Here is a 12,325-nt window from a genome sequence, read left to right as displayed (position 1 = left end):
TCATTTTTAAGAGTGTATGTTGACCTATAGGTGGTAACTATAGAAGTTACCACCTTTTCACGCCCTTTTTTCTTCGAGTGCATGTTGTGGTGGGCGTTTTGAGGGCTTTCTTATTCATGTGTATATCACGCATGCGTTGAGCAGCCCACGAAAGTTTCTTGCTGGCAGGTACACTCTTAAAAATGAACTTCACCGCATAGCACGCTCCCAGCCAACCATCATCTCGAATGATATCGTTCTCGCCTCTGATTTGTTGAAAACGGGGGGCGTACGCCTTTTTTGTGACAATTATGAACAGCCTAAGTGTCACAAAAAGGCGTACGCCCCCCGTTTTCAACAAATCAGGATTGATAACGATATCATTCGAGATGATGGTTGGTTAGCAGCGTGCTATGCGGTGCAGTTCATTTTTAAGAGTGTAGCTCAAGGTTTGGCCGGTCGCCCATGCAGTGCAGCAACGCCGCATGAACGTAACGTTACTGATGTCCGCAAATCATCAGTCATATTGGCAAGTAATTTGTCGTTAAAGGGTGAACCGCACGAGAAACTGGCCGAAAACTGGCCGAACCGAAATCGGGGCCGAACTTTTTTTCTGTGCATCACCGCACGCTACGGAAATGCATCCCGAATTTCGGCCGAAGACTTCTGGCCTTGGGAAACATGAACATCGCGTTTCAACCATCCAGGTCAATGAGATAATCCCTGTATTCACAGGGGTAGAAGTCGCACACACGGCAACAGTCAACCCCATGGCTGCGTCATCGTTGCTATGGTTCTCCTTCCGGCTGGATAGCCATTGGATGCTTCTACTTTTTCGGTTGGCGTCACTTCCCATTTCGGAGGAGAAATCTGGCCTGGCCATATCGGGCGGAACTCGGCACGGACTTCTGTTCTCCAAAAAAAAAAGTTCGGTCCCGAATTCGGTTCGGAAAGAATTCGGACGCTTTTCGGGCTATGCGGTTCACGCTTAATAGGGAGATTTAGTGCCTCGGAACCACACGCCAGGTGGTGGTGGTGGTGATGGTAAATGATACGATAAGGAAAGCTGTCCAATTAGAGATAAGAAACGTGATTCTACTGAAACTCGCTCGTGTAACGACACATGGATACCGGAAATTTTCCAATGGCACCTCGTACACTGTTAAAACACAACTTCACCACATAGCACGCTCCTAGCCAACCGTCATTCCGAATGATATCATCCTGTGTCCTTATTTGCTGAATAATGGTAATGGTACTGCGATGTTACACATAAGGTTTGTCCTTATTTGCTGAAAACGGGAGGAGGCGCCTATCTGGGACACATTATGCTTGTCCCATATAGGCTCCTCCCCCTGTTTTGAACGAATCATGACACCGAATGATATCATTCGGTATTGTGGTTGGTTAGGAACGTGCTATGCGGTGAAGTTCTATTTTAACAGTGTACGTTGTCAGTCAAAAAGGTTCGCGTATCATCGAACGCAGGGTGTCCGCAGCCAACGAATCAATCTCAACCGGCAGGCGGACCGCTCGGAAATAGCACGTCACCACCCCCACGCGCTTGGTTGCCTTTGCAGTGCTGCATTCCCGTATAGCAACCAGGATATTCCAAGTGTTGAACGGTGCGTACCAAACAGTACGAACAAATCACATGCGTACACAAAAGTGAAGGGCTAATTTGTTCTGTCTACAAGAAACTTGGGACTTAGGGCAATAGGCGTAATTGGAGAAGTGCAGTTGAACGGCATTTCTGAACTGCACACAAACCGAAACATCAAGAAGAACCGCGTTCTGCTGTGTGCATAGTTCCGTAAGCTTTATTGAATCAGATGTCACACAGCACGCTATCAATGTATACACTCTAAAAAACAGAGCTTCACCGCATAGCACGCTGTGCGCCACGAATGATAGGATTATCGCTTGTGATTCTCAGAGAGTAGGGGGCGTACGCCTTTTTGTGGCAATTAGGATACATGAAAATTGCCAGAAAAAAGCCTACGCCTGCCCCTCTCTTCGAATCAGAAGCGATAACCCTATCGTTCGTGGTAAAGGTTGGCGCACAGCGTGCTATGCGGTGAAGTTCTGTTTTTAGAGTGTAGAGTTTCAGAAACTGCTGACGACTACTTACCAATGGGCAGAACATAAGCGAGTCAAGAGGTTTTATGCCGTCCTTCCACTTGACCTTCATTTTTGTTTTCTTTCATGCATATGGTTCCCACGTCTGCTGTGTTCCCAGGTCGACGTCCACTATCAGGGGAATATAGAGTACACATCCATTTGTTTACCTTCCACTTAACCAAAATATGTGACACAGCTAGCATCATGCGACAAAGCACACACACACGAAACGCGGACGAAAATAGGGGTAACTATACAGTCGGTATAGCCACACCCTCGCGCCGTCATGATAAACAGAACTACAAGGGCTTAAATGGGACTGGCTCCGCGTATAGTTAGGAACACCGGTCTCATTGTCTCAAAGGGTATAGTAGTGGATTTCGCTGTAGCTTCGCAACGAATGATGCGGGCGGTATCTATTTTGTGATAACGCCTGCCTTCGTTTGTGTACATGTATGTGTGTGTTTGGGGTGATTGCGTATAGGGGAAGTGTGACGTAATCCAGGCGCAAATTGCAAGATATCTCGTTATCTTGCAATTGTCATTATTCTGTCATGTCGACATTTAGCTTGCTTTTGCTGTGTCCCGATGTCGCTGCGATAAATTTTCACTTTGCGACGATGCTTTTTATGAGAACAGGGCAACACATTTGCGTGGGGAGTTCACTTGGGGCCCTGGGATACTTGTAGGAAGAACTGGTGACGTCCGCAAGTATACCTCTTCTCTCGCGTGTTGGGAATGAACAGCAGCGGGGGAGGGAAAGATAGCTGAAGCAAACTGGGACGTCTGAGAGAAGACTGGTTTTCTCATAAGAAAGATGTGTACATGGAGTGAACTCAATGGTGGATTTCATGTGCGAAAGCCGCGCATGAAGTTGTTCCGGTGTACTCGCACGTCAATTCATAACACGACATGGCATGGCAATTCAATGTGTACATCCCACAAGGAAACGTGGTCTACTAGAAGATATAGCGTCTACACGCAGTCTTGTACAAAGCATAGCAGGTCATATATTCACGATATAGACAAATGTCCGCTCGCCCTCGGTAGAAATCCTATCGATAGAAAGTGAATGTCAATACAAGCTCCGTTGATACATGCAGTGTGCAGAGCATGTTAACAGAAGGTCAATATTCATTTTTTGTGTGTGCTTCTCTGATACGTTTCGTGTCCAGCTTTCAGAAGCCGAAGCACGGAGGTCATTTTTACAAAACGGCGCGTCGTAAAACGTTGATCCTCCATCTGGAACCCCAACGTGCATGTTAGCTGAGAATCGATGCCATGGAGGGGGAGGGGGGGCACATTAAGTTGAGAGGCCTTAAAGGATCTTTTCTACGATACGCGAGGGTTCCTGTCGATAGGAATTTTGCCGTTAGATACTTTCAAAAGGGAGCGATCTTGAATGACATTTCTACGCGAATCTTTCACTGCGTCGCGAAGCTGGGGCCCTATTCCGAGCCACCGTCGAGCGCCACCGACAGCGTCGAAAGAGGAGCGTCGGTAGAGAGCGATCGCGACCGCAGCGAACGACACCTGCCTACTTTGGTATTCTCTTGTCACTTCTAACGAGCGCGCGCTTGCCTTGTTGACTGTCGTTCGGCTTGGCTCCACCCATTCACGCGCTTGACGTCATTCTCGAGCGCCCGACACACAGTTGAAACGTCTGGGAACGAGACACGCGCTCTTAGCCAATTGCGCAGCAAGAAGATAATCACGTGGAGTGCCGCTTGTTTTGAAGCAGACGACAAATTAAACCGGTGAAAATGGAGCAAAAGTGTCGTGCTTCTCGGCCAACGCACGACCAATTTGAAATTATGTTACATTTTATGATGGAGCACCGCAATTTATTCACGGGCGTTTTGTCGCCGTCCTACACGCACTTAGACAGGCAAAAGGAGTGGACGGAACTAGCCGCGATGTTGAACTCCAGCGGAGGGGCTGTCAAGACTGTTGACAAGTGGAGAAAAGTAAGTTTGAGCAGATCTCTGTGCATAATATATGTGCGTGATTGGTAGTGGTGTGTAGCCTCTGCGATGAAGTATTTTCCCATTTCACGCGCAATGTTAAAGTTACGGCGCTCAATGCCGCTAATTTTTTAAGCAATGGTGCAGGAGAAAATGGAGCTCCCCAAAGCAATACGTATATGCCTAGTTGTAGCAATCAGCCAGTGAAGACTGAACATATAATTTGCTTATAACCCATGTTCAATGTGATTTTCAGACATGGACGGACTGGAAGAGTTCGACAAAATCAAAGGCGGCGCGCATCGCGCAGCACTCTAGGGGAACGGGTGGGGGTCCTCCACCAAAAGAGTCCCTGACGTCACTCGAAGAGCAGCTTGCCTCCATGATTGGGCAAACTGCAACGAGTGGCATACAAGGCACGGAAGAGTTTGGTGTTAGCAGGCCACCCTCTCCAGCCCCAGTGAATACGGCCGACGTGGAGGTGGCCGCTGCTGAGTGTGAAGTTCAGGCAGAAGGCACGGAGCATGTTACTTCATCAAGTGTCAGTTGCTAATGCTTTTCTTTCTACTCACTTTTATTTAGTGCCACCCCTCTACAACAATTACATTGTGCCAATACGGAACCTACTGCTTTCTTGCGACCTTACTTTTTGTGGAGCATACCTCAATTGGTTACACATTTAGATAATGTTCATGTAAGAACAGCTTGCCGTCATTTTCACTTTACAAGTATTTCATGTAAATAAGTACGTGTGGACAGTGCTGCACGTATGCAGCTCTGGATCACACGTTAACTTCCCCCCTTTTGTGTTTGTCTAATAGGAGTTCCAATTGCCAGAAATGCCGGGGCCACCAACAGAACTCCCAGATTCATCCGCCAGGGATAGGAATGGGAGGAGACGACGGCAACGTATGTAGTGTTGTGCAAGTTGATATTTCTAGTTCTATAACGAAATGCAGTGGGATCCTTGCAAATTGTAATCTCCATTCAGACGGCACAACAAACTCCGATACATGAAAAAAAAAAAAAAAAAAAAACGAACCCTCTTTTTCGTAATAGGCCAGCAGAGGCAGCGGCGAGCCCATACTCCTCATGACTATGGACAAATGTTCTTGACACAGCAGAGGCTGCAACAGGAGACACTAGCATCCCTTGCTGGATATCTTGAGCGCATAGCTGCAGCTACAGAGAGACAGACTGCAGTACTGGAGGCATTTTATTCAAGTGTAACTTTTCATTCAATGTAGTAAGTGGTGTGCATCCATTTACAACACATGTTTGAGCAATGTAACAGAAGAGATGAGACTGAGCACTAGCATTCGACGGTATTTGCGGAAAGTGCAAAATATTCCTAAAATTAAAACCCGTTACTCACAAGATACTTGAAGGTTATGAACGCTGCAAAAAGCTTGACCTTTCCTAGGACGATGGAATTTTCAAAAAGTTAAACGCATGATGCATGCGTATTTGTATGCTGTATATGTGACAGCTTCCAGTATAAAGTTCATCAGACCACAATAGATCACCTTCTTCTCAACACTCCCAGAAAGAAGACAATGAGAAAGCATCATGTACGACCATCTGAAGGAGTAATTAGGAATATGGGTAGAGGGGCACACTACCGAATACTGTATTTCAAACATATGTGCAAGACAACAAAATGCTCGCAAAATTATTTAAAGTGCAATAGCTTGTGTATACTGCATAAGTCACTTGCAAGTCTGCACAAGAGGTACTGTCAAGAATTCAAGTCCTGTCGCAGCTTGCCATCTCCTACGACTGCCACATTTCAGTGCTTCATGTTTCTAAGAGAAATGAGGCTTGGTTGTATCCGTCGTTTGGCTGTGCTCCTGTCTCAAAGCAGTTGCTTTCCATCACATTTTCACAGCACCCCTGCACACACCACCGTGCCCAAAGAATCTTTCAAATCCTCTCCCCCTTCCAAAGGAAAAAAAAAAAACTTTGTGACATTGTTTCATGTTTCTATGAGAGCAGCCATCATTTCGTGAAGTCATAGCCTCCCCTTCAGAGTTCCTACACCACCAAGAAAAAAAAAAACATCTAATGCAAATCCGAGATTATCGAATCAGCAGCTTGCATGAGTTGTATATCACTTATAAGTGTGATAGCTGACGGGAAATGCGGCTACGCACATGTTCACCCTCATTCCTTAATGTTACCTGTGGCAGCTCTTCTGGGGTACCTGTGTTGAAGAGCTCCTCTTGCACAACATCAGCAGGCAGCTCAGTACCGTTTCTTACACAAATGTTGTGCAGTGCAGCACATGCATTTATAATTTTTGTGGCAGTTTTTGGATGGTAGTGCAGAGTCCTGTGCTTTAGAAGGCATCGAAATCGGGCTTTCAGGAGACCGTTGCATCTCTCTATGGTGCTCCTGGCTGATGTCTGCATCTCGTTGTACACTGCAGCGTCAGGGTCCCCTGTTCTTGATGATGGATATGGCACCATGAGCCACGGCTCTAAAGGATATCCACTGTCCCCTGTAATACATATTAGAGGTAAAATAAGCAATTACTTGGTAGGGGGCGTTAGTCACACTACACTTACGTGATGACAAGGAGGTACATATTTCAATGAACATTTTTGTACTGTTAAAACTGTTTTTTGTGCACTTGCCTATGAGCCAAGATCCCCTCCTTGGTATCTGTCCTGTCTCAAAGGAACGCCTGAGGGCACTGTTGCGCCATATAAATGCGTCGTGGGTGCTTCCTGGATACCGGGCATTCACATTAAGGATCTCAAGGTCCACGTTGCATACCTGTGTGATGAGATGCTGCCAGTGAGATATATACTATATACTGTTGGCGACACACTTGTCTGAAATCCGCAGTCATTAGTGGTTGTCCTCAAAGGTGCTGTACCATACAAAATATTTCAAACCATAGAGGTTTCAGATAGCAAACGACGAGTTCTCGGCTCCAAACAAACTCCACAAATACCAACAGCACACTATATAATTATAACTTGTGGCAGTCACCTGAAACTGAGTAACAGCAGGAGCTAAGTATAGTAATTCACAACAGAAAATATAACCATGATAGCAAAAACCGTAAGACGAGGGACAAGCATGGAATTTGATTATTTGATTGCGTTTCTTGACGTACTAGCCAAAGATGCTTGCAGTTCCTACATAGCAATGTTTTGTTCAATGTCTGCGCTATGTGTGATGTGATGCGATAGAAAAGGAAAAAAAAATTCTGCTTTATGTGTAGTGTGTTAATTGACTGTTTGTCTTGGTATACTGCATATGGCACTCTTCAAAAGTGTAATATGTATATACTTCTCACTTCCAGATGCTTTCCTCGCGAGGACCCAGCTAAGAAATATCTGCTGTAAATAAAGCCGCACATCAGCATAGCTACGCTTGTCATATTTTGGTCGGAATTGCCTATCTCATTGTCGTCCCATGTGTGTGCTTGTGTATTGTTTGACTCACCAGTTGAACATTTATGGAATGATATCCTTTTCGGTTCAGAAACAGGTGTTCTGGACAATCAGGGTCATCCTTTGGGGGCGCCACTATCGCAACGTGGGTACAGTCGATAGCACCAACAACTCCAGGAAACTGGTACTTTCCAAAAAAACCCTGCTTGATGTCATTCAGGCCCGCGGTGTCGACAGGAAATTTGATCCATCTTTTCACAATATGTTCCTGGATAGCATCAGTGACTTGGTGCAGACATTTGCTTACTGTGCCCTGTGCTATAGCGATACGCACGTCACTTCCAACAGGCCGCTGGTACGAGCCAGTACCATAGAAGTTGAGGGCACACAACACCTGTTGATTGAAAAAATACTTAGAAGCTGATATTCCCAACAAACACACATTGCTATCAAAAAGTAAGATCCACGTTGAATACTGCTGTACTATGTGAAACGTAAAATTAATATTGCACGATTATATATGCATAATGTCAGCACAGAAACAGCTTTCTTTATCTGGTTCATTTATCTCAAATAAGTTAATAGCTTTTGTCACACGGACGTTGTCTCAAGGTGTATTAATGTAGCGGCGAATATATTCAGCCAGAATGCAGTTGTGGAACGGGGCCTTTTGACATGGTAAAAATATGTATACAAGGGCGTTCCTCTCTGAAATTTATACAAGGCAACACACAATTTGCTTCGCGCAAAAACATTTTTTTGAAAGCAAGGTTATTGTCACAAAATATTTTCAACTTCGATATTACAAGGCTGTACTAGTTGAGGAAGTCGGTATGATAAAATACAGAGTCAGTCTGGTACAACAGCACAACTGTCGTTCATCCTATGGCTCTCTGGAGGAAAGCCTTGCATGAGATGGTAGTATAAAGCAGCTTAAAATTCTCAAAGATGGCAGAAGAATGGAAAATACATTTGCTAACCTTTGTTTCTGGCGGCAGGCAGCTATGTCTCTGCGACACTGACGTCAAGGAAGGTCGAAGCTCCTCACATAAATCCCATGCTGCTTCCTTAGTGAGCCGAAAAAGTTTCACGAAAGACGTGTCATTTAATTCAAAGGCATTGTCGCGCGACCTAAACACAGGCGCCGACCGTGGTTGTGTTGCAAGGAGCCACGCGAAATAACTTGCAGCCATTTCGACAGTTCTCCCTCCGCTTAACGACAGGGTCGAGGCTGTCGTTCCCGCGAACGACAGCGTCGTTTACGGGCGACGCGTTTGGAGCGCAGGGAATACCAAATTCTCATCGCTCGCGTTACGTTGCGTCACATACCACGTGCGCTCGCTCCGGAACGACACGCTCGCGCTACCGACATAGCTCGGAATAGGGCCCCTGGCTGCTTCGAGTGTGTGCTCAGCGCGAATAGACTTTGATTGCGAGAAAACGGAGCTGGGGTGGACTTGATTGCGAAGCTCCGTTTCCCGCGTTCATTGGAATCTGCTTGGATGCGAAAATAGAGCAGGCGATGCAGAAGCGTACAGTACGTACTCTTTTTTTTTTTTTTTTAGTGGTGCCGATGGAAGTGAAAAATATGCTTCAGAAATACAGAGTCATTAAATAGGCTATGTACACTCTTAAAAATGAACTTCACCGCATAGCACACTCCTAGCCAACCATTATATTGAATGATATCGTTATCTGCTCTGATTTGTTGAAAACGGGAGGCGTACGCCTTTTTTGTGACAATTATGAACAGCATAAGTGTCACAAAAAAGGCGTACGCCCCCGTTTTCAACAAATCAGGGCAGATAACGATATCATTCGAGATGATGGTTGGCTAAGAGCGTGTTATGCGGTGAAGTTCATTTTTAAGAGTGTAGCTACGTAAGCTACCGGCAGCGTAGTATCCAGTGACCTATAGTGTCAAGGATGTCCGTGCTTGTCAATTTTGAAACCTTTGTAGCTGAACGTAACGAATTGCTTACTACGAATGCAATCTTACTAGCTGAAGCATTATACGCGTCAAATCGTAAAGTATCAAGGCTGCAGACGTTTTCGCTTCTCCGTCGCTGGCTTTCTATAATCTCTTTCCCCTGTGTATATATATATTTGCATAATGCAGCGTCTGCCATTTCGTTCATTACCATGACAAGAAGTTCGAGTATGTACTCGCCTAAACGCTTGGTTCTGTACGGGCTAGCTTCGACGCTTGTATAATGCAAGGTCACGGACAGTCGGCGAGACGCGGCGCGATTTTGATTGTCAATTGCACGAACAGAATTCTCGAACAACTTCTCCGAGCTTCCTTCATGCTCCGGGCCGAGCGTGACAAATCCCAACGGGAATGACATCTACAAAAAGTAAGTTCTTGCGTTGCACACTTGCCATCATTAAATGCCAGATAAGCTGCTTGCTTGTGAAGCTGAGCTAGTAATCCTCCTTGGATGTTAATTGCGTGAGACGTTCGGCTATAAATCTAGGGGCCGGAGATATAGAAGATCAAAGGGAAAAAAATGACTGTTTAAAAAATGAGAGGCGAGAGATGGTTGAGAAAGACAAAAAAAAAAGAAAAAAGAAGAAAAAAAAAAAAGAAAAGAAAAAAAAAGAAGAAAAAAAAAAGAGAGTAATGTGCCGTCATCGTCATGCCGGACGACACCGTTCTCTCCAGAAAGCTAGGGGGAGGAGCACGTCTTTTTGTGACACGCTCCAGCTTTTGTCGTCGACGGTGCCCACGGCTGTGGCGCCCAAAACGGCTAGCCTGCCACCAACATCACCATCACAACCTTCTCGACGCTTATGCGGTCATTTTACTTGTCACAAAAAGGCGTATGCCCCGCGCTTTCCTCAAACTGGTTTTGATAACGGTACCGTTCCGCGCAACGATAGGCCTTCCGCGTGATAAGTGGTCAAGTTATATTTTAAGGGTGTACCGGATAAGTCTCGGAATTCACGTTGCAAGTTTTCTACGCGGCTGTCTCCCCGTTTTTGCTGTAAAACTTTAAATGCCCTTCGGGTTCGCATCCCGTGAAATAACTGTCTTCTACACTACGGTGCGGCACTTCGGCGAACGTTCATAGCCCTTTAAATTCATTAGCTGACTTAATGCACGAGAGCATACAAAATTCACCCAGGATAGTCGCTTCGCAACGGCTTACCGGCTAAAAGTTAGTTCGTTAGGGACCATACGTTCATTTCCCACGTTATATACGACGACACGGTCGGTGATTTTCGCAGTGCGGTGTAGACCTTCCGAAAAAGGAAACGAAGAAAATCAGATTAGGCGGATTTACGGGGGCTCGCGCCCGGTGGCTGCAAGGAGATACACGGTAATCGTTACAAATGAGACCGGTTACAGCGAATCTAAAGCGGGCGTCAAGTGAGGCAGGACCCGCGAAGCACTGGAAGTTTTACTACAGGGAGTGGTGCCCAAGTCAGGCTAGGGAGTGCCAAATCAGTGCAGCACGACGTTCGACGACGAACAAGCGCCTTCCAGTTCAACTGGATCGAGAACTTTGGAGGCTTTTGACTCGGCTGTCATTTCAGAATGGCAGTATGACGCAATTATGACCTTTGTTAAGTCATGCTCGTGCGTCACGCGTTTTGCATGTTTACTTCCGCCATATTAAGCGCTAAAATATCCCCCGCACGACACAGACGAACACAACCAGAGAGCGCCCCACATCAAAAGCGCCGAAATTCCAAATTCCTAGCATTAATTCCTAAGCGCTAAAATTTATCTGCGTCGGTGTCTCTGAGCGGCATTTCAGCGTTGCAGCAGAGAAGCCGGATTTTCCCACGTGCTATAAACACACGGTGCAGCTGAAGGGCATCTTTTTTTTTGGGGGGGGGGGGGGTTACCTATAATAAGCTGGCTTCCCCATCAGCGACTCCCTCTTGACCGCTTTGCGTGCGAGGATTAAAACTTTTTCCCAACTTTGTCGCTGGAACGCTAAAGTGATGTAACAAACGTGAAACATGACCGCCGAGGAGTTATTGGGGTAAATCTGACGTGAAACCTAGCCCGCGACACCATGACGGCTCACAAGGTGCGGTCCATCTTCTGCCAGAAGTGCTGAACGCTATTCCACAAACTCATGAAGGTTCCACGAACGCTATTCCACAAACTCATCAGTAACTGAATAACTCCCAAGCATGTTTCGTACACAGTGCGGCAAAAGTCTAAGGACTCTAAAAGGACTAAAAAGGACTCTAATGCTAACGCATTAATAGTGAAAACTCTTTATGAGGTGAAAGCAACGATATAGGGGGGAAAACGACTGTAAATTCTGTCGTTTCTGTGGAGCATTCGTTCGTATCTGTAGAGCTCCTGTTCAGTATATTGGGGAAAATGTGTTTAAAAAGCCGGGGCAGGCTATCGGATAGCAATTTTGAAAAGCAGTTGTTCCTGCGACCTAATAAAGCTTTTTGGTAATGCCATATTTTGAACTTCACGCTCTTCGTATTGCATCGATATCGAATTCCAACTGTGACGTCAAAGTATCTTGAAAGTAACGGGTCACTTTTAAGAGTATTCAAAACTCTATCTCGAATACTTTTCAAGATGTGTTTAGTGCTCTACTCAGTTACTTTTTTTTGCCCGTCACTCAATAACTTAACTTAAATACGTTTTGTGAGAATATTGTACAAGCCTGGCTCAAATAAAAAAGAGCAAATAAAATAAACAAACAAACAAAAAAGAGCAAGTCGGCTCCACCTCACGACTGCAAGCATGAAGTTAAACGCGCATTACAGTGAGCACTGCTTAATCCGAATATCTATATGCATCGAATATATGTTGTATTTCAACATACTGTGTATGCGGTGCGGCTACACTTTGCCGTTATTGCTTGTACAAATGAG

General features: G+C 45.5%; 1 protein-coding gene and 2 long non-coding RNA genes across 5 annotated transcripts in view; 2 read left to right on the top strand and 1 right to left on the bottom strand.

Annotated features, from left to right (window-relative positions):
* Positions 1-12,325, bottom strand: part of LOC135367929 (uncharacterized) — a 152,227-nt gene that overhangs the window by 101,434 nt on the left and 38,468 nt on the right. For both annotated transcript variants that reach the window (XR_010414586.1, XR_010414587.1), the window contains one exon: positions 2,111-2,229. This is a non-coding gene — a long non-coding RNA (uncharacterized LOC135367929). The remainder of the gene's footprint in view (positions 1-2,110; positions 2,230-12,325) is intronic.
* Positions 1-12,325, top strand: part of LOC135367928 (uncharacterized) — a 40,300-nt gene that overhangs the window by 2,736 nt on the left and 25,239 nt on the right. The window contains exon 1 of one of the 2 annotated variants that reach the window (XM_064601023.1): positions 9,766-9,825. The exons of the other annotated variant lie outside the window; for it this stretch is intronic. Within the exon in view, the coding sequence (XP_064457093.1) occupies positions 9,810-9,825 (16 nt within the window). The 5' untranslated portion in view covers positions 9,766-9,809. Of the gene's footprint in view, positions 1-9,765; positions 9,826-12,325 lie in introns of those variants that run through there. 2 annotated transcript variants of the gene reach the window in all.
* On the top strand, positions 4,387-5,363 carry LOC135367926 (uncharacterized). Its single transcript, XR_010414585.1, has 3 exons — positions 4,387-4,605; positions 4,886-4,973; positions 5,124-5,363. It is a non-coding gene; the product is annotated as an uncharacterized LOC135367926 (long non-coding RNA).

The sequence above is a fragment of the Ornithodoros turicata genome, chromosome 9, assembly GCF_037126465.1.
Source record: "Ornithodoros turicata isolate Travis chromosome 9, ASM3712646v1, whole genome shotgun sequence".
In the NCBI taxonomy this organism is placed as follows: Eukaryota; Metazoa; Arthropoda; class Arachnida; order Ixodida; family Argasidae; genus Ornithodoros; species Ornithodoros turicata.
The sequence above is the reverse complement of the archived record's forward strand: the minus strand, read 5'-3'. Positions and strand labels throughout refer to the sequence as shown.